This window comes from Xiphias gladius, chromosome 14 (assembly GCF_016859285.1).
Source record: "Xiphias gladius isolate SHS-SW01 ecotype Sanya breed wild chromosome 14, ASM1685928v1, whole genome shotgun sequence".
Taxonomy (NCBI): domain Eukaryota; kingdom Metazoa; phylum Chordata; class Actinopteri; order Istiophoriformes; family Xiphiidae; genus Xiphias; species Xiphias gladius.
The window spans coordinates 16,685,546-16,707,257 of NC_053413.1; the positions used below are offsets into that span (position 1 = coordinate 16,685,546).

At 40.6% G+C, this 21,712-nt stretch overlaps 1 protein-coding gene across 2 annotated transcripts in view; it reads right to left on the minus strand.

Moving 5' to 3' along the window:
- Nucleotides 1–5,864: 5,864 nt before the first annotated feature.
- LOC120799291 (adhesion G protein-coupled receptor L2-like) overlaps nucleotides 5,865–21,712 on the minus strand; it is an 85,058-nt gene continuing 69,210 nt past the window's right edge. Inside the window, exons 14-22 of one of the 2 annotated variants that reach the window (XM_040144351.1) lie at nucleotides 20,902–21,111; nucleotides 19,662–19,882; nucleotides 18,835–18,901; nucleotides 16,200–16,291; nucleotides 14,682–14,850; nucleotides 13,675–13,803; nucleotides 12,098–12,194; nucleotides 10,929–11,054; nucleotides 5,865–7,873 (exon numbers count right to left, since the gene is read on the minus strand). In XM_040144351.1, coding sequence (XP_040000285.1) covers nucleotides 7,008–7,873; nucleotides 10,929–11,054; nucleotides 12,098–12,194; nucleotides 13,675–13,803; nucleotides 14,682–14,850; nucleotides 16,200–16,291; nucleotides 18,835–18,901; nucleotides 19,662–19,882; nucleotides 20,902–21,111 — 1,977 coding nt within the window. In that variant the 3' untranslated portion in view covers nucleotides 5,865–7,007. The remainder of the gene's footprint in view (nucleotides 7,874–10,928; nucleotides 11,055–12,097; nucleotides 12,195–13,674; nucleotides 13,804–14,681; nucleotides 14,851–16,199; nucleotides 16,292–18,834; nucleotides 18,902–19,661; nucleotides 19,883–20,901; nucleotides 21,112–21,712) is intronic. The other variant, XM_040144350.1, reaches the window with a different exon arrangement.

Sequence of the window (21,712 nt, forward strand, 5' to 3'; positions counted from 1 at the left end):
GGCACCAAAACTGCGGGGCCAATTGCTTAAATATGGGAAAATTCCTCTCGTGAGCTTCAGACTAATAGCAGTCGTATGTTATGTTTGTGTCTCAGAGGAATGCATTGCTATTATTTTAAGAGAGACAACCCAACAAAAACACGGGCCCCTTTTGAGTGTTTACTGTATAATGGGTGTGACAGGCTACCTTAGACCAACTCTGAGGTCAGTCCTGGTGTTTCCTATGAGGAATGACAGTTTTACAACTGCAGAGCTCAGACTGGGATTGTCTCTGACATGTTCAACTGCTGCTGCTGCTCTCTGTCTGTCTCACAATCTCTCCCCTCATTCGCTTTCTCTCACTTTCTCCTCTGACTCTCTATCTCAAGCACTTACTTTTTCTTTATTTCATTTACAAACACACACACACACACACACACACACAAACGCAAGAAATGATATCAAGCCTTTCTCAGTCGGACTCAAAGGGGACTCTTGAGCATACTTTGAGCCTAAAGTCTTAATCTCTCATAATAGGCTTCTCTGTGGAAGTTTAGGAGGAAGCCCATATTTCTATTTAAAAAGCCCTCTGTTGGACGAGGCTACTTGTGGTGACATCCTAACAAGCAGTAAAACAACAAACTAGAAATTTCATGAGGCTAAAATTAAAACAATTTTGCAGCGGTTAAATTTCAATAATTGCATCGGGAGATTATGCAACCAAAACAGCTAATTTTAGCAGCACAGCAGGATCTTCAGAGCGACATTTTGTGGTTACTATATTTGTATGTGCAGCTTCTCCCGAACACACATGCTCACACATTCACATCCACCCTATAACACAGTCTGTACGTACTCTATCCCGCCCCGCAGCTATAACAATGTGAGGGAACCTGCTTTCGTCTTGTTTTGCTGTTTCTGCAGGCAGGAATTATCGGTGTTTGCGTGAGCTTCAAATGCACTCAGAGAAGTGGAGTCAGCCGAGGCAGTTCGGTGTTGTTTGGTGGGACGGTGTCAGCAGTCTTTATCTTCCTGCTGCAGTGTGAAATGTGAAATGTAGAGGAATATAAGCTGTACATTTACAGAGGCCCTGAGGAAATATAATACTCCTTCTGCATTGTGGCTGTGCTAATGTAATTATGCATAGTTCCTGCACTAGCTAAAGAAGATTGCTATCCAAGAATATAAACAATGTCTGTAAGAACACTTTTTCATTTTAATAGTAATGTTATTAGCAGGTCAAAAAGCTGATGCTGAAAACATAATACTCATTCCAGTTTCGAGAAGACTTTTGGGTTAATTCATTAATAAAAAAAATACCTCACTTTTAAGTGTGCACACACACATACAAGTGTATATACATAGGCTACATGCTGTCTGCACACGTGCACGGATGCACACACACCACATATTGGCCAGGGCTCTGTGATCTGACTTTGAATGCAGCATCTTGTTTGATGTCTTTTTGATGCTGGACATGAAATAATGTCCAAATCACCAGGGGCTGGAACATCAAAAAGGCCCAAATGAAAACACGGTAATGTCTTCTCGGACTGAGCCTTATTGCGCCTTCATTTGCCACTGCCCCATGGAAGCTGGGCTTTTGACTGGGAACAGATAAAAGATGAGTTGATAAATGAAGCACTTTCATCTCCAACAAGCTTTGACAACTTTTTCATTTGCAACACAAACACTGCATGGCTAATATGCTGCATCATAGTATGATCAGATAATCACAGATGGTAATGTCAGCGTCTCAATGAGAAGTCAAAGGTGGAGGGGAGTATCTTTGAAGAAGCTGAATGGCCGGAAATCATCACAGCAGGATAAGGAGAGCCCAGGATATGCTGATCTTTGTATCAAGAACCCCCACCCCCCCCCGAGTCTTATTGGGGGGAAAGGACATGATTATCTATATATTGTTCAATTTCAGAATCCAATGTTCTTTAAGATCATAGGCCGAGAGAGCTAATACAGAGCACAGGTGACTTAGTGATAATGAACCAATATATATGCATCATGCAAAACTGATCCTTATGCCGGGGTAAGGGAGCTGAGCTCATTCATTCACTACATTTTTTTGTCTGTTATGAAAACGCAGACGGGCAAACTTTCCCTCCTCGCAGTGACATCACATACACCCTGAAGGGTTAGTCGCATGCAAAGTTTGGTGTGAGCTGCCATCTCGATTCTGCAGTGTTTATAATAAGGGATCTTTCACAGACAATGCCGGCCCCTTCCTGGTGAACCACCAACAGGTCATCAACATTGCATTTAATTTGATTTATAACTGAACGGAAGCCAAGTTTCCATATAATTTACAGGCCGGTTTGCTGTCTCTCATGGCTTTTGGAGGGCTCTGTGTAAACTGAGAGGCTGATGTTCAAACAACAAGGCAGAGAGCCATAGTGGACTCAGAGCTTTGCCTTGGCCTCTGCGTCAGTCTCTTGACAGCAAACTGGCACCCAGCTCGAACTAATAAAGTGCACCACCCAGATCCTCCAGTGCCTGCATGTACTGTTTGTCTGCTGAGTGTCTGTGTGGTCAGTTGGAGCGGGATACTCCCGGAAAGCCACGGATGAAAGACAAGCTGAACGCGAAATCTGCTAAATCCATGATGTGAGTCTCACATCATTCACTCTGTCTCCTCTTCGGATGGTGTGCTACAATTCAGCACATGGAATGATTTAGACACCGAGACTGACTAAAAATGATTATGGCACGTCCTGTTAAACTCGCATAAGTACTGTCGTCATGTATGGATACAGTGGAGGTTAAAGGAAAAGGCTGGTGATTTTCTATTTTTTGTTACGGTTGGCAACTCCCACAAAATTCCCAGGGGCCCCAAAGACCTCAGGTTTATTCTGTATCATTTGGGTCTACATAATTTGATTAATCACAAATTTGTTAGAAATTTGCACCACTGATGTACAATATCAACTGTGACTGGTCCTCCATCTTGTGGCCCAGTCTTGTGGAGGGGCCCTGTGTCAAAATTTAGTTTTAAGACCTTCATTGTTTTAGTTTATATTGACTTAATTTCTTGTGTTTTATCAGATTGATTTAATTTTTGTGTAACACTCGGGCAAGGTAGTAGTAATCCATCATAGGAGAACTGTAAGTTCTCATTTAATAAGCAATTGATTTTTCAGTGTATAAAATGTCAGAAAATAGTTAAAAATGCCCATAAGTAATCCCTGAAGCCCAAGTGAATATATTCTAATTGCTTTATTGTGTCTGACTACCAGTGAAAAACCCAAAGATGTTGAATTTACTTTCATAGAAAACAGAGGAAACTGGCAAATAGTCACATTTGAGAAGCTGGTAACAGTGAATGCTTGGCATATTTGCTAAAAAATTGACTCAATCAACTATCAAAATGGTTGCCAATTCATTTTCTGTAAATCAACTAATCAAGAAATAAACTAATTATTTCAGCTCTAGAGCATTGGTTGGTTTCTGGGTGCCTGACAAAATAATGATACTGCCACAGTGCAGTGGGCAGTAGGGGTCCAACAATAAATTTCTGCCCCAGGGCTGTAAGGCCCAGTTGCAAAATTACATACATCACTTTTAAATATCAAAAAAATAAACAAATCAATGAATTAATAAATATGTAAATGTATTTTTTTAAAGACAATATTTGCATAGTCAGTGGGTCTATGCTATTTGATTGTCTGTAAAGGTCTGAACTGGCCATGAACTCACACAACCTGCAAACGTTCCTTCAAGCTCATCTCTTTCTTTTATTGAACTGGATATGTCAAGATTCAAGTGAGTGAAATGCCTTAAATATTATTATTATTATTTTTATTTTTTTTTGGCACTTATTACCATGTCTAGAACATGTAGATATTTAGTTATTATGGAATACATTCATCAAATGAGATTTTGAGCTTGTTATGGCTGTGTTGCAGTTCTATATATCTGGGTGAGGTTGGTAGTCAAAATAGCACATGCACCTTCTCACATGTTAGCATACGTAAAAAAAAATACCAATAGATATATAATGTCTTTGATGATTCACTTTAACTAAGCTCTAGATGGGTTTTCTCTGTTAAAATTTTGAGGATCTGAAACTGTATCGGTATCTTATCAGTAATTTAAAAAACAAAACAAAAAAAACAACAACACACATGATCCTGGGCTTTGTTTGTTTGCCCAACTACCTGCTTGTTGCATTAGGCAGAAACAGGCTCTGAATGTTGTGGAATGTTTGCGTGGGATGGTTGTTGTGTAGTTCAGGGACAGATGAGAATATTTTTGATGGTGGGGATGTAAGTGCCTTGGAGAGATGCATGTATTCCTTTTAGTGAGATAAACACTAGCCAGACAGGGACACACAAATGAGTTCAGCTTTCTAAAGAAGGGAACATCTATAAACACCAATACAAAGGAAATTGAGAAAGTGATTGGCATGTACCTGAAGATGGGCCTAATGTAAATGTCTGGAGTCCATATGTATTGGGAGACAGAGACAGGTACGGTATGCCCCTCTTTCTGATGTCATGTCACTCAACAGATTCCAATCTCTGTTGACATCTTCACATTTTGTAAACAACTTGACATAAACAACTTGACATTATATGTATATATGTATATGTATATGTATATATACATATATACATATACAACTCTGCTCCCAACTAGGGCCAACATTGCAATATCACATGATTACCCAAAAACTAAATCGTAACAAATTTGAAAACCCTTTCATTTCTATCGTACAACAACATCTGAAAGGTGATAAAAAAGCCTGAATTACTATATTCCTCTGTGCACTAAGACTTACATTGTTGTCCAAAAACTATTTATAGTTTTTCTCAGTTGTAATTGCCAAATGAAAATCATGTTTCTCAAAAGTATAATTCATTCTATCACAACAGTTTTTGCATCTCTTAGCGTTTTCATACAGAAGTCAAAGGCAAAAGTAAAACTACCTTCAAGTAATGCAGCGATGCGTTCCAACTGTCATAACTTTTCAAACATAAAGGTACACAGAAGATGAGACAGTAAGGACAGAGACAACAGGTTGCCTTCGTCAGCTATAGAGAATATTTGATTTTATAATTGAGTTACTGTATGTAAATCTCAAAGAGGAAGCACATAAAGAAACCCAAAGTTACTGTGTTCTGTCTCACTGAGGCAGTTCCTTTGACATTTGACTGCCTTGACTTAAGCAATGATAAAGAGAAATTTTATTTTGGCAGCAGCCGTGATTTCACTGGTGAAGTTATTTACATGTGACACAGAAGTTACATTTCTGAGTGAGCGACCGAAGTGCTGTGCTGCTCAGTATAAAACTGTGTTGATTGCTTGGAGATTGAGTGTTTTGAGGAGTGAAAATGCTTCATAAAAGTGTGCTTAAGCAGCTGATTGCACTGGGAGACAAGTGTCTTCATTATGATGAACATGGGCACAGCAGTTTTTTTGAGTCAATCACACATGCACCGTCCTGCTGCTGGAAATCCTCACACTACACACAAGTGTGTATTAATCCGCAGCTGAAAATAGTCCCTGACAAATGTACTATTTATTCATGTTTGAGTAAAGTTTGCTAAAAACTACAGTGCCCAGCTGTTTAAGGAAATTACTTAGCCTTTAAAAAAAAAGAGTCTTTTTAAAGACTCCAGTGGGAAGGTATGAAAGAGGCTGCAATAGTCAGAAAGTATGGAGAGATGGACTAACACACTGATGGTTCTGGTTTTCATTGGATTCGTTGACAATAACAAGAATATACAATTTTGCCTTATCCACCACCACCCCTTATCCTTTGTCATTTCACTACATGTATGGATCATAGCAGACCTTTCATGCAAAATGAGAATAAGCAACCAGACACCTGCGAACAAGAAAAAATTTCACATTTATTTGATATCAAACAGGAATTGAATTAAATATCAGCTGATAATGGGCTCTTACAGAGGAAATAAAATGAACCTAATCAGTGCTGCAACAACTTTTCACACTTTCAAACCACGTTCTTTTTTTTCCCCATTTTTTTCTCAATAGTTCACTTAATAAATTAATTAGTGTCAAAGGATGAAACATGTCCGCAAAAACTGCAATATCGCATCGACACGAACATATGTCTTTAAACCTGACAATTTTTTTCAAGTAAAATAAATTACACAAGTATCCAATTCACTCCAAATCTGTGCATGGCCCGGTGTTAACAAATATACTGCTGGCAAAAACTCATCATTCATGAAAGCAAAAGCACTTCACAAGCAGAGACGTGAGCATGATTTCCTATGGACTGATATCTCTCAAAACGTTTTTTTTTTTTTTCATATTCAAACATACTACAACGAGTCAAGTGTGAGAGGAGAAAGCACATTTCCACCATTTTGATTAACCTTGTCTGAAGAATCTTATTAACATTGAAAGGGCATAACTACTGAATGGCTGCCGTTTCTTTTCTTTTTTTTTTTTTCTTGTTTTTACTTTTTACACTAGTGGTACAGCAAAATATATTTTTCTTTAGCTGTTACTTCGACAACAGTTAAATGTGCAATAGAGAAAATATAAGGCCTGAGTCTGAATTAGTGGTTTCTTAACTTTACAGTCCTGACTGTGTTGTGGAGCCACACTATTTCTAGTTCTGTACTTCATGACTAAAAAGACCCTGGTTCTGCAAAGTCCCCCAAGAATATGTCAGGAGTTTCATAGTTCTTTGCTTGGAGTTTTTTTTTTTTTTATCCCTTATTTTTCAGCTCTTTGTTCAGTACAACAGAAATACCAGACTTATCGGTGATGCAACGGCCTGTATGTTATTCTCCGCGCCTCTTTAGTCCAACAGCAGAGCTTTCACAGTCCACATTGTCTGGCCTCGGATGGACGTGTTTTGTGTGTTGATGAGATCTGTGTGCAAAAGTCATTTATTCATTCCTTCTCCCACCCAACAACATTTCACTTCCTGTCCTAACAGGAAGAGCATGCGGAGTGCGGGGCCAGACTCGCTGGCTCTCTTGACATCAACCAAAAGCACCCATCTGTTCAAAACTGTGCAAACAAAGACGGCCCGCTCAGAGGCTGGTAATGAGCTGCATTTGTCCGTCGCTGGGTGCCTCTCCCTCCTGCGCACAGTCTTCATTGTTGGGTGGGATGATGCACCCGTCGCTGGTGCCTCGGTTTATGTGGTAGTAGGACAAAGGCTGCGGTGCATCGCCGAGCTCAGGCATGCTTTTATGATACGCGTCCTCGCTCTCGCTGCGAGTTGAGGGGGAGAGCTCCTCCTCCTCCTCCTCTTCCTCCGGGGGGTATGGTGAAGCCGAGGGCGAGGGTGAGTCTCTCAAGTTTGGCATGCTGGTGTAAAGGGAGTCTCTATTATTGTTGGGTGACTGGGAATCCATGTCCTCCACTGCGATAACAGTCTCAGAACCATGGTCGCCCTGCCCCTCCAGGCACCTGGGGGCCTTCTGGGTGCTGTATAGCAGGGAGTGAGTCCTCTGGGGCAGGAGGGGGGCCTCCAGTGCCTCCTTGTGGTGGGGATGCAGGAGCAGCTCCAGGGTGGCGTGGCCTCCTCTTCCACTTCCTCTCTGGGGGGACGAGGCTTCGGCGTGATCCGCCACGATGGCGTCATCCTCGCTGCCACTCCCGTCCCCGCCTATGTCCACCGTCACTCTGGTCTGGGGAGGCACGGCTCTGTCCCTCTGGGCGTCGCGGCCTTTGGGGGCCCCCCGGGGCCTAAGGTTGTTATGGACAATCTCAGATATGATCATCTTCTCAAAGGCGACATCGTCCAGGTTGAGGCCCCCCAGGTCACCCGTGGCTCGAATGCCCACGGCTTCATAGTCGTCGTCTCGCAGGGAGTAGCTGTTGTTGAAATTGCCATTGAGGGGGAGGGTGTCCATGGCGCTGATGTCCCTGCTGTTGCTCAGAGAGTGCTGTCCTGCAAAGAAAGGCGAAAAGAGCGCGTGAGATATAATTTTTTGTTCTTTTGAAAGAACAAAACAATCTCCACTACACCATCCACATATACTTGATACTGCTCAGGACACTTCACTCTTGTGCTCTTTGATCTCTCTCTTTTAATTTTAATTTTACGCAGATACAAAAACTTCTAAAATTCACACGAGAACCCAATTAGCTCTCCAACATTTCCATCCTCATTATGGCTGAATATCATTAAAGCCAATCTAAGAAATTATCCTGAACAATATTGGAGAAATGAGAACAAGCGATGACTTAAAACAAAAAAAATATACTCTAGCAAAAACATTATAAAGTAGCTTGACTAACAGGTAACAACAGAGCAGGATACAAAAAGCAACACACAGGATGAGACTAAAAGAAAGCAATAAATACAAGCTAATGAGGAGATGTTGTGGCATTAACAATGAATGAAACATTCCGCCGGTTTAAAGAAGGCAAGACAAGAGAGTAATGTTGAACACAGATGGCCAGCCACCTCTGCACTGGGGTCCCGCAAGCACAGCAACAACCCCCACACATCACGACAGACAGGCACGGTGCAATGACTCACTTTGCCACCACTCACATCAAGTGTGTCTGCTCAGGCTATCTGGCCTAAGAACAGCTGATGTGCAAAAAAAGTAAAACAGATGCTTTTTTCAATTGCAGCAGAAACAACAAAATCACTGAAATAAGACGAAAGTGGAAGCTCATAACATCCAGCCTGGATTCAGTCGATCCGACTCTGATTGTGTCCTTGCAATTAACTATAATTTAGCCCATTTGATGCTTTGCTCAAATTGTTCTAGGTGGATTGGAGAATGACTGCGTAGAGTTTAGGAGAGGTAAAGGACAAATCAAGGAAAACTGAATCCTGGACTCAGCAGGTGAAAGGGTTCAGCAGCAAGCACAGTCTTTTTTACAAGTCTACAGTAAAAGAAGGAACATTTCCTGATAAAATTATTTCTGTCTGAATGACATGAATTTTTTTTTTTCCTTTTTTGAAGTGTACATCTACCGGTGTAATGTGAACAAAAAAACAGACACAAACACACACAACGGAGTACTCTAGTTTTGTGCAGCTCTGTGACAAAGCTCAAGTAGCAGGATGAAAGTGAAGGAGGTTAGTTTGGTTTGATATGAGGAGTTTATTTACTGGGTAGGCTGCGAGCCTGTGAGTGAAAGGCTGACATTTTGTACGGTGAGAGGGATGTCGTCACAGGCAGTTTTTACACACAGAGAAGGGGAAACTGTAGCCTTGGGTTTCAAACGAACGTGTCAGAAAATGGATGATAGCAACTGAAAAAACAAAAAATACTCTAACAACAACATCAAAGACATTTCTAAAAAGAGTGAAAGGAGCGCACAGCAGAAGGGCCAAAAAAAGGGTGGGGGGATAATTAGACACTTCTCTGAATAGACTCTACATTTGTTTATGCGCAGGCAGTGATTTTATTGCAGACAGGTATTGTCCACCGGGAGAGGGGGAAATGATGTGAACAGAATTCAGCTGGACACAGCAACAGCTGCACTCTGGGAAGCGTTCCAGCAGAGATTCTTCCAAGATGTTCTCCTTACAGATTTTACTGCATCGGATGAACATCTGCAGAGTATTACTTAGTATTAATACACTCATAATAGAGGACACGCTCATCCTTTTGCAGGAGCTAAATGTAATGACTATAGCAGAGGAAATTTTGAAAAAGCTTATGTTAAACTTGAAGGTCTCTCGGTGTGTATTTCATACTTGGTTGGTGATCTTCCCAACAGGTTTTGACGTTTGTGTGTCACACTGCAGCCTGCTCAAATAAAAAAAAACAAAAAACAAAGCAAAACAAAACAAAATTCACAAAATGTCTGATTGTTTTCACAACCCTTCATTATCTCTCCTTCACTATCTCTTATCTGAAGCGCTCTCGGTGTGCTGTAAGCGAGCTCGCAGCACAAAACAAGACCATGATGACTGCGGCAGGTTAAAGCTATATGTTACTGCATATCCTCTGCTTACACACTTTCACCACACTGCTGTTTTTGTACATTCCCTTTTATCATCAAATGCCTGTGAATATCTGAGGGCTATGACTCTGCCCGCATTGCGTCATATGGTTCTGTTTTTTCTTTAATTGGGTTTCTTTTTCTCTGCCAGTGAAGAACTAGGTCACCATAAACACTGAAATGATTTAAATCCAGCTTGGTCTAAATTGAAGTAAACAATAGAAAATGTAAAGATTTCAACACATAAAGATATCAGCCATGAATACATGGTGAGAGCACAAATGATTTGGGGCCAACATGTGAAGCTCATATTCAACAGAGAAAAATTCCAATATGCCTGCTCAGTTGAAGAGATAAGATACCACTGACGTCTCTGAGCTTTATCTCCTTCTGTGTTTACAAAGGAGAAACTTGTGTGGATAAGAACTACTGAAAATACAGAGAAGGTGTGAATGAAGACACGGTAAATCTAGTGTAATTACTCTCAACATTTTCATTCATGCTGTGCCACAGCCACAACCTTAGAAGTTTTCATGTTTTTATTAAATCCAACACACTTAAATGAACAGTTTGACATCTTGGGAAACAGGCTCATTCGCTCTCTGGAGGAGATTTATGTGAGAAGACTGAAACCAGTTTCGCATCTGCGTTAAATATGAAGCAACAACCAGGCGATGGTTATCTTAGCTTAGCATAAAGACTGGAAACAGGGGGAAACAGCTAGCCTGGCTCTTTCAAATGGTAACAAAATCCACCTAAAAGCTCCTCTAAAGCTCATTAATTAACAAGCTATGTCTGGTTTGTTTAGCATGTACAAAAACTGAAGTGTAAAAATGATAATTTGCTGTTTATATGGAAATATGCGCTCGACTGTTTCTTGGCAGATAAACCCCCCCTTTAAAAGGGGGAGCGGAACAATCTTCTCATCTAACTCCCCTTCAGAAAATGAATAAGCACATTTCCCAAAAAAGGTTTAACTTCTGCTTTAAAACAAAAAGAAATCTATGTAAGAATAAAGGTGGAGGGTGGATGTGCACCTGGGGAGTGAAAGGCCGGTGGAGAGGGGGTGTTGCACACCACCGTTTCTGCCAGCAGGTTGTTATAAGGGTTAGTGTCGTGGGTTCGGAGGAGAGGGTTAGTTAAGAGGTAGTTGCCAGTCATCCCTGAAATAACAGGAAAAGAGAGAGAGGGAGAAAAATCAGAAGAAAAAAAAAACAGTTGAAGAAAAAGAGTTCGAGATACCGTGTTCTTCATGGTCTATGGCGATGCACTGGGTAGCTGTTGACATAAACAAACACACTGACATTCGCTGTCCTAAATCTGACACCACAAAAAGATTTATGACCTGCGATCTGTCTGCCTTCCTTATGGACAAAGCAGCCATAGCAACGTTGGTCAAAACAAGACATTATCCAAACAGTCAGCTGATGCAACTGACAAACAATATTATCGCAACAAGTGTTAACCAAAGCATAGCTACACAATCAGCTGCAGTGTTTATGTGAAACAAATTCATCTAAACAAACACATCCAGTCGAGACACTAGACAAAACATGTCGAAGCGGCCTGCCATGAATAATACAGCATCCCTATCATCCTCAGCATGCTTGTGTAAATCCTCAAGAATGTAATAACTATCCTCAGTCATTTGGATGGAACGCAGAAAAAACTCTGCTCTGGCATGTGTGCTTTTTAAAAAAAAAAATCTAAACTAATTCATAACTACAGCCAAATCTGTGCTGGCACAGTCTGGAGCCTGAGCTTCACAGGATCTGTCCCAAAACCTGCTCTGACCTCAGCCTGACTTTGCTCATCTCCCCTCCCTACCTTCAGCCTGATTATCACTCTGGGGTGAAGATGAGCTTCTCCAGTCAGGGTCGTTACCTTTTCAACTCAAGTCCTCGTCAGTAACGTATATATATATGCCAGACTAAATACCACCCCTCTTTTCTGTCTCTATTTCTCTCTTTTTAGATGATCCCAGTGAGCAGGAAAGTGCAGGAAAATGCTGTGAACTTTGATACACAGGCAGCATTTCAATTATTTTTTGACTGCTTAATGTTAAGAGAAATGCAACATTAGATTGGGTCTTATTTTGCTCTTGTCTGAACTCCCACTGAAGTGTTTATTGTGAATTCAGAGCCTCATCATAAAGAGAATTGCGTATATGTCTCTTCTGGTGTTGGTGGAAGAAAGGGTCGCTTACCTTGGTTGAGCGTGGAGGTGCTGTTTATGTCTCCTGAGATGAAGGAGGACTCCGATTGCTTCCTCACAGTGTCATTCCACATCCGCCTGATGCGGCTCTGGGTAGAGACAAAAAGCAGCCATTGATCAGGACTCAACATCATGCCACTGTTATTCAAGGCTTTTGGCCCCGAGGACTGAGAGGTTACTGGGGTTTGTGATTCAAGCCTTCACTTGTATACATGATTCAGCTAACCCGCTGCTTGATGATGTGGTAGCGCTAGAGTAAAACCAAACCCCCACGTGCTATGGATCCAAAAAAGTAAGAAAGAAAAGGATACGCTGATAATCTTACAATTTGTAATTTCAGAGACCTGCCCTGAACAACTCTTTTTTTCTTTCTCTCGATTGTAAAAGCAGAAGCTGCCACCACATTCCCAGAAGTGATCTTAAGATAGATCTCATAAAGGCACCAGAGAAGAGATTATAACAGGCATCCATGTCCAGTTCAACAATTTTCACTCATTGAAAAAGGAAGGTTTAATGTTTTCTGCCTCCTAGCTGCACTGTACCATAACACTTCTTGATCTAAAAAAAAATTCAATCCCATCCCATTTGATATATAACCTTGGTTAGTCTAACAACTTGATAACTAAGCTTTAACATTACGATGTGAAGCCTAAATTGTGGCACTGAGTAACCACAGTGAAATTTCTTCTTCAGTGCCCAAACTATGTATTTGGTTGAATCAATCGAGAGACTAGGCTTTACAATGATAACATTTGAGTGAAAAGTTGAAAATAAACTGAACATTTTGAGTCTTTACTAAAGGATAAGGCTGGTGATATTATTTTTCTTTTTCTCAGCGAATCCACTTAAAAGACCAAAAACAACAACATGATTGTTTGCTTCTCGCTGTTTTCCAACCTCCCTTAACTTGTCTAAGGCTCCCAGCCCCAAGGCGGTTTTAAACGGGTCTCATATATATAGCTTCATTTCTTAAAAAGGCAAAATGATTTCCTTCAACATCTGGGCACTGTAGATTTGAACAAACTTTACTCGAACGGGAGTAAATAGTGCATTTGGAGGGTGCAATTTTCAGCCGCAGATTAATACACATTTGGTGCCCTAGTGAGTTTTAACACGTCCGTGATGTTATTTGTGGGATTGAATCAAAATAAACTACAGTGCCCCTCTTCATCACACTGGAGGAACATTGTGTGAGTGCAACAATGTGGCTCACTTATTTTTTTTTTTTAACTTTTTGGACAATAATGGAGCTCCACGGAACAGAGGAATAAGAGACAGTATATCAGGTTTTGGATACACAGACAATACTTGTTTGCAGGATCTGTCCTTTGTTGGTTTTGGTCTTTTCATGAGATTTGTTGATGATTAAAAACTAACAAATACCACCATACTTATCCATTTAATAGATAAAAAAGTAAAGAAAACATACTTTTTTGTTTAAAACCAAAACAGTCCAAAAAATATAAAAACAAAATCCACTAACATATAATGAACTGAAATAACATTTTCACACCTGGTTTTCTAAATCCTAAACCCTGTTACATCTGTATCACAGTGCTGTGCACGTACCTGTGTGGCAGATGAGTAGCGGGCCGTGGATCGAGACGTGGCTGTCTTAGCTGAACTGTGGGAGCCCTCAGATGGCAGCGCGCCGCAGCACTGGGACTGACGGAAACATTTGCTGTACTCTTTGCGGACCTGCAGAGGAGTAAAAGATCAGGACAGACTGAGCACACACAGATAAAGACAGCGCCACAACGCCCCCCACCCCACAAGAGATGCAAATCCCAAGTCTTTATTAATGCCATCCAGCTGACAGCTGGATGGCATTAAATGTCATACCTGTAAGGCCAAGGGAAAAGAAACAGTGACATGTTAAAATATTATAGGGTACGGCCTTTGATATGGGTGTTTCTAAGTCGGAGTGTATAAAACATTATGAAATCCCTGCAATATAAATTACATTATGAAAGAAGGAGGCAATTCTTGGCCCTGCCACACTTGAATTTTATTAACGCAAAGCTGCAATTAATGATACTTTTTCTTGATTAATCGATTGTCTATTTAAAAAAATGACAGTAACAGTTTACTGAGCCAAGGTGATGTCTTCAAATGTCTTGTTTTGTCCAACTAAAAATTTACTATCATTTATGACAAAGAAAAGCATTAAATCCTGACATTCAAGAAGCTGGAACAGGCAAAATTTTTGTATTTTTGTTTGAAAACTGACTCCAATGATTAACCATGTATCAAAACAGTTGCCGATTACTTGTCTTTTGATTGACTCTTTTTTTAATTAATTCACTATTTGTTTGGTCTTTAAAATGGTAGAAAATTGTGGAAAATGCCACAATTTCCAAGTTTGTGTCTTCAAATTTCCTTTTTTTATCTAACAACAGCAGTCCCAACAATATGCAGTTTACAAAAAGATAAAAACTGTGGAAAAACAAGACGTCCACATATTTAAGAAGATGGAAGTTGTGAAAATTTGACATTTTTGGTTGATAAGTGACTTTTTGTTGATGAATTTTCTCCTGATTGACTTATCAGTTAATCACAGAGGAAAAAAATCTTACCTTTTTCTGTAGGAGGCAGTGGAAGATGAAGATGAACATCCCTTGCAGAGTGTTGAAGATAGTGAAGAGGTACGCCATTACGATGGAAGATTCGTTGAGGAAAAACAAGCCAAAGGACCATGTGAGCCCCAACAGAAAAAGTAGGGCAAACGCTCCCAACACCCACGACCTGTGGAAGAGAAAGAAGAGGAATATAAACAAGAGAAAAAAGCAAAACAATGGATTTCATCTTGGCTCGGTTTGATGTTTTTCTCGTACAAAAAGAACTGCTGTTTTCCTCTTGCTCAAGTTGTACTAGTGGTGGCATAGTGTATAAATGCTGATAAAAAGTTTCGGAATGAATTTGCATTTGGTATTTGACACTGAGTCAAAAATATTTCCTTGTTCTTCCTTGGAGTTGGTGGCTAAAGAGACTGCAGACACAGCAGGTTTTTTTTCCTTGGTGGCTTCCAGAGAGCCTAGAGGAAATAAGATAACTCAACAGTCAGTTTCAATGACGACGGGTGGTTGTTATTGATACACAAGAGAGAAGTGAGCCACCCTGAGAGAGATGCGGTGAGGAGAGAAGAAATGGGACAACAGCATGTCACTGAGAGAGGAGCCACAGAAAAATGAGAGGTAGTGTTGAGAGTGTTGCCTGATAAGACACGCTATCCAGTTTTTGGTGCTTTTTATATGAGAATACATTTTTTTTTTGTCTAAAATAATCCCACCAAATGCAACCAATTATCTCCCCCTTTTTTTTTTTTTTACCTCATATGACACACAAACTAAATATGGATTTGAGGTAGACCCTAATTAGGAGCAGTTAATGAGTTTTGACGACTTAAGATAATGTGTGAAATCTGGCGTCCAAATGCAAACAAAGGTAGGTTTTCTGGGTGCTTAAAAGCAAACCTGAAAGCCAAGTCAGTGCCTTTTTTTGGTTTGGAATAAAATCAGAGCGGCAGCCTAAAAATCAAACGCCCACATAACATATGTTGGCCTGCCCTCAGACATATTGTTGAACAGGAATGCAGGCACAGAAATGGCCAGGTACTTGTCTCTTTATCAAGTAAATGCAGAGCACGGGAAGCGGGAAAACGGGAGGCCATTTTTTTCTGTTTTTCACCATCACTAAATCTACTTGGCATGTGGTTGAATCCATCTTCCAAGGAGGCCTGTAAACTATTCCAGCACAGGAGCAACAAGATACCAAAGGTTAGAAATGCAATTATGAAGAAATAATAAGGCAATATAACCCAGCGTAGTGCCAATACTGAAATCATAAAATGAACTAAAAAGGCACGGCCTACAGACCAAAATAACATCTGAAATGGAAAAATACTGGTCTTGTCGGGTTTAAGAGAAGAACAAATCAAATAAATGTAGGCTTTTGAAATTTCAGGAAGCACGTAAAAGCAGTAATGGTGCGTATTATTTTTCTTTTCACACATAAGCGGCCGCCTAAACACACACAAAATTTCATACCAAGCCTCCACCTCCCCACCAGTTAATCTCCTACAGTGACACCCTCACCTGATACCGCCCAGCCTGGACGAGTCGGGTTTCATGGAGGTGGAATGCTTCACCATCTTGTACATCGTCACCACCAGGAAGATGACATTGACCTGTCAAAACAGATGCGTATCACGGTTGGTAAACTGCAATTAGACAGGCATCCGATTTCGGCTGCTCACAGTGGTGGAGGAAGCATACAGATCCTTTGCTTAAGTGAAAGTACCACTCCCACACTGAAAACATTCCACTGCAAGAAAAAAAATCTAAATTTAATATTTTACCAAAGTAAAAGTATGGAAGTATAATCCAAAAAAAAAACTTAGAGTAGAGTAAGTATAAGTACTCAGAGAAATGAAACGATTATTATATATGATACAATGTGCATTAATGTGCAAGCAACATTTTACTGTTGTAGTTGGTTGAGGTGTAGATCAGTTTTTTATGCTTTCATTTTATATGGGACTGCAACTGGTGATTTTTTTCCCTGATAGATGAACATTCGTAGATGATATATTTCTTGTATTTATTGTTGGGCAGTTGAATCTGTAACATGGCATTATCATCAGTACAGTATTTCCCTTTGAACCGTAGTGGTAAAAGTATAAAAAGTCGCATGAAAAGAAAATACTCAAGTAAGGAACAAGTACCTCAAATTTGTGCTAAAGTAAAGTACTTGAGTAAATGTACTTAGTTACATTTCACCACTGGTTGCTAACAACAGTCGTTATGTTTCACATTGACTAAGATTATTGTTTAATCTACAGTGGTTTTGGCTCTATATAGCGAGCATCAACACCAGCATGCCGTTACCAAGAGGACTATTAAGATTTAATGCCCCGGTGCAGATCAGAACGTACACTGACTTCCAAAGAGAAAAACAACAGTGAGAGGTTATTGCTTTGGTCTACTTCACACAGCTCTGGCCTTCAACATAAATTACACTGAAAGTTTTTCTTCCCTATCTCTTTTTTGACAATCCCAAAGTGCAAATCCTCATCAAATATGAGAATATATGTCTGCTGATATCCAAGCAGATCTGATATGCGATGGACAAAGTCTCCAGAAAAACGTCAGAGAGGAAAGAATGGAGCTGAGTGACATCTTTTAGAAATAATTGTTACAGAGGCCAGGAAAAACATTTAAGTGATTCAACACATACATCCAGAAAGGTTTCCATGCTCTCAGGACGTCTCTCTATAAGCACTGCAGGGCTTGTCGCCACCCAGGGAAAGGAAGGAGATGTGCTTCAATTTAGTGCAATACCATATTAAACCTATGAAATGCAGTTCTGTAAATCTTCACTGAAAAAAAGTATATCCAGATTTTTGTGTTATTTTTGTATAAAAACCTGTATCCTATATCTGCTCCAAGCGAGCATTTTGTAAGTGTGACCAGTCTACTGTACATGAAGGAAAATTAGAGGTAAAAAAAGCATGACTTGACAAGAAAACAAAGTATAATGATCCAAATGTAGTGTTCTGACTTTATCAAATACTTTGTTTTCAATCTAATCACATTCAAGCAGAAAAATCCTCATTAGCCCACATGGATGCATTCTGAAAAACTACAAGGCAACAGAAAAGGGTCTTTAAATGGAAACAAGGAGTATGAGCAGGAAGCAGATGGAAACCAACAACAGCAGGGGGAAAGATGGACGAAAAAGGAGTGGCTAAGAAGGCAGAAACAGGCTTTTAGATCACAGCTTAGAGTAATGCCGAGTTTTGTCTCTCAGCCACTGGGGCCGATTTACGTCTGCATGAGTCGAATGGCTGCAGATGCATTTAACACAGCTCCAAGTGATGACACAGATCCGATGAGACAGAAAGACGGACGGAGAGCGAGGCGAGAAGACAGGGAGGCACTCTGCAGAAAGCTGAGGCAAACTGCATATGGACTCCCCCTCATGCCCGGTCTCCAAGGGGCCGTCCTCTACAATATTCAGGTCTCTCACTTCTCTGCCAAAATCAGCGCAAAAAACAAGCACTTCCGCCGCAGCACCTCTCCAGGTTTTGCATGTATTTACAGCCTATGGACAGATTTACATGGGTGTTACTGTATGCGCCTGTATGGATATGCAGCCTGTGTTTGTTGAGTGCTGTGTACATGTATTCATGCACATGTTGTGTGTGTGTGTGTATGTGCATCACGAACACCCAGCGCACCACATGAAATATTAAAAGGTGAAGATGGAGACGTCCGTGTGCTGGGATTGGCTGGGGACGTGCCATGATCCTCAGCAGGGCTATGAGCTGGGATAATGGTTGTCTGGCCCACCCACTCATTACTTCCATGTCCCCCCCCCCCACAATCACCCTTGTTTTCCCACTGAGCAAATGACCTTCATGCCTGAGACGATGTCTCCTCCTGATTGCAGGAGGGGAGAATTCTCTAGATGTACAGCAAGGACCAAACAGCTTTGAGTTGTTGTCGCTCACCAATTGTGATTTTAGAGGATTTCATAGCTGAGTGGACACTGATGTCCTTGTGTCCACTATAATAGGACCACTTTCCTTTCATGCAAATTGATCTCAGAAAGCAAAGCCAAGAGGCTGCCAGTACACAGAGAGAGAAAATCTATAAACAGTTTTCAAAGTTTTTCCTTGTCGAAGGGAAAAAAAAAGTTATCATACACGTGCACAAAATTTCAACTTACCACAATTATGAAGGTTACAGGCCCGATGAAGCTCCAGATGAAATGGTTATCTACCCTCAGCCAGCATCTTTGGGGAGCAAAAGGTTTCAGTTCATTAAATCATCTCACTGCCAAAACAAAGTTGTGTCTCATCGATTAGGGCCATCAGAGTCGACTGGATGACAGGTCAATGCAACAGAATAGAGACTCCTCTGACCACAGAGAAGAAAACCTGACCTTGAGGGAATTTTGGCCTCGTGCCATGAGAAGCTGCAGTGTAAATGGCAGTGGTTGTTGGACTCATGACTTCACAGTCTGCAAATGTCTACAAATGTGCAATGTCTGGCTGTGTGTACCTGAGACTCTGAGCGGTAAACAATGTATTGTAGACAGTTCAAGAATGAATTGCACCTCGGTCTTTGTTTATCACCAGGAAACAGAAATTATGTGAAGACTATACCAATAAAATGGAGTTTGAAAAAGCCAGTTTACTTAAATCCCATAAATCTCAGGATTGCAGTCTCACAAATCATAAAGCTTGCTGCTTGAATGGAGATCAGCAGAGAAGTGCATAAACTTTTAACTAGCAATTATCCACATGCAAAGAATAAAAACCAGCAGGCCAGTGCAGCGAGCCAGCGCATTCATTAATGTTGCGGCTTTGCTCACATCCTCCTTTTTAGCAGTGACAGGGTGTAAATTTGCCAGGAGGCAAAAGTGGACTATATTACTATCATTAGAGGACACATGCATGCTCTGTGGGTGTGTCTTGATGGGGAGGAGGGAGGACTAATGCCCCTGATTTTTATCCCACAAAAGAAGAGCCTCAGCAGAGATGCTACACTTACGCCCGCTGTGTGCCATAGCTTCTGTAGTCGATGGCTGCTGAGATGCCCACCACCACAGCTGGGATGAGGTACCCGGAGATGTAGTAGTACTTCTTGCGAGAGAATTCGCTCTCGAACACCTCAACCAGCATGAGGTACAGCTGCACGCCCTCCAGGCACATCCAGGCGAATGCAGCCAGGAAGCAGAAGTGGAGAACACCGGCAATGATGGAGCACACCAGCTGACAGGAAGACACAAGGTTTTTAAAGGGATGAATTTGGCTTTTTCCTAGTGACCAAGAATGACTTTTTATTACTACTTACCAAGACATTTTAAGTTCTTGTTTATAGTTTAAAAGTTCAATGACCAGTGACATTAGCCCAGTTTAGCCAGATTACAATGTTTGTAATCTGGCTCAGTAGTTTATCTACTTAAAGCTGCTCTAATCAATATTTGTATATCAGCAAAGGATAAAAATTACCACTTGTAATGTGAAAAGGGTCACTTGAGCTTTTTAGCATCTTTCAGCTCAGTATTTTGGTTTTATGGCCACAAAGTGTATTTTGCGGCCAGAGGCTTATGGGTGTTTTGGGTTTTAGACACAGCAGGCAGCTGTTTTTAGCAACAAAAAAAAACTTTGATAAATGCACTGTTCACTACCTGCTCAGCTCCAAACAGCAGACAGACAAAGTTAGAGACTGGCTAGTGAACATAGTGGAGCATTTAGCAGCTAAAGAGCCAGATATTTCCCTATGGAGTTGGTGGAGACCAAAGAAGAGCTAAAAGAAGAATGGAACACGGTCTTACATTCATCAGGTAGACAGAAAAATGACTTCAAATGAATGCTAGTGTTGCTCTCTGTCTGCTGGCTGTGTAAATAAGCAACTGTTTGCTAACTAGTTATCCATATCAAGTATACTGTATAAAGTGATGAAAAGATAATTTTGTAATACACCTAATTGTTCTGCCCCCATGTAGCCAAATGTTTATTGCTGCACGTTTAAAGTTAATAATATGCACATTTAAACATCAAATATGTATGTCTGGTCAAACTTGTTTTAAACTTATTTATCACATCAATAATTTCCCCAGTAACTCTGAAATGATATGACACTGCATATTTGGGAAAATTTTACTTAAGAGTACTAACACACATTTGAGAATTTGAGAATGTTTATCCTTTGTCCTAAATGGTGCTGATCCCATAACTATTCAGTAAATGAGCAAAACTAAACTAAGTTAGTAAAATTTCCAAGGTACCTTTGGTTCCGTCATGTTGATCCCCACAAGGAAGATGAGCTCGCCAATGAAGAGGTTGAGGCAGAGGTTTTTGTGGATGGTGTTGCGGTCGCTTTGCAACCCTCGGAAGAAGCAGAAGGTGAAGAGGCTGATGGCGAGGCAGACAAGAGACACAGCAATACCCATCCGTGTGATGACAGTCAGAAGAAGCTCATGGACACTCCCCTCCCCCTGCAGAGAAACAGAGATATCATGGACTGACCTTCAACTCCACACTTGTCATAATGATGGGTGGCATTTAAGCACATAATGGTTTTAGGTATATTTGTTGAAGTGTAATCCCTGTCCTGATGGAAACCTTGATATACAAAGTTGTAATGAAAATGAAAATATCTAAGCTGTTTAGTCCTTAAAGGATACTTTCAGAATTTTTTGACAATAGTCAGGTGCCCATATGTACAATGACAATCCTAATGCTCTTTCCATGTGAGAGATGGGGCAAAATCTACAGTTCTTGTTTTTAGCAAAAATATATTTTTATATATGTTTGCCTGTTGAGCTGCAGTAGAAGGATAGTGATAAAAAGAGGGAATTGTGTACTAAAAAGACTGTAACTGTGGAAAATACTATTTTGATCTGGCTAACGCAAACTTCTGAAGCCTTATATCAGTTTCAGGTAAACTTTGGAATAGCCTATATTTTTGGTCCTTTAACATAATCATACGTGATGATATTTGGCACTCAAACTGAATATACTTAGATCACATTATGCGGGCCATGCTGCAGGAAGTGACGTCAGCTGAAAAACTGCCACAGACAACCTGCGACCGTG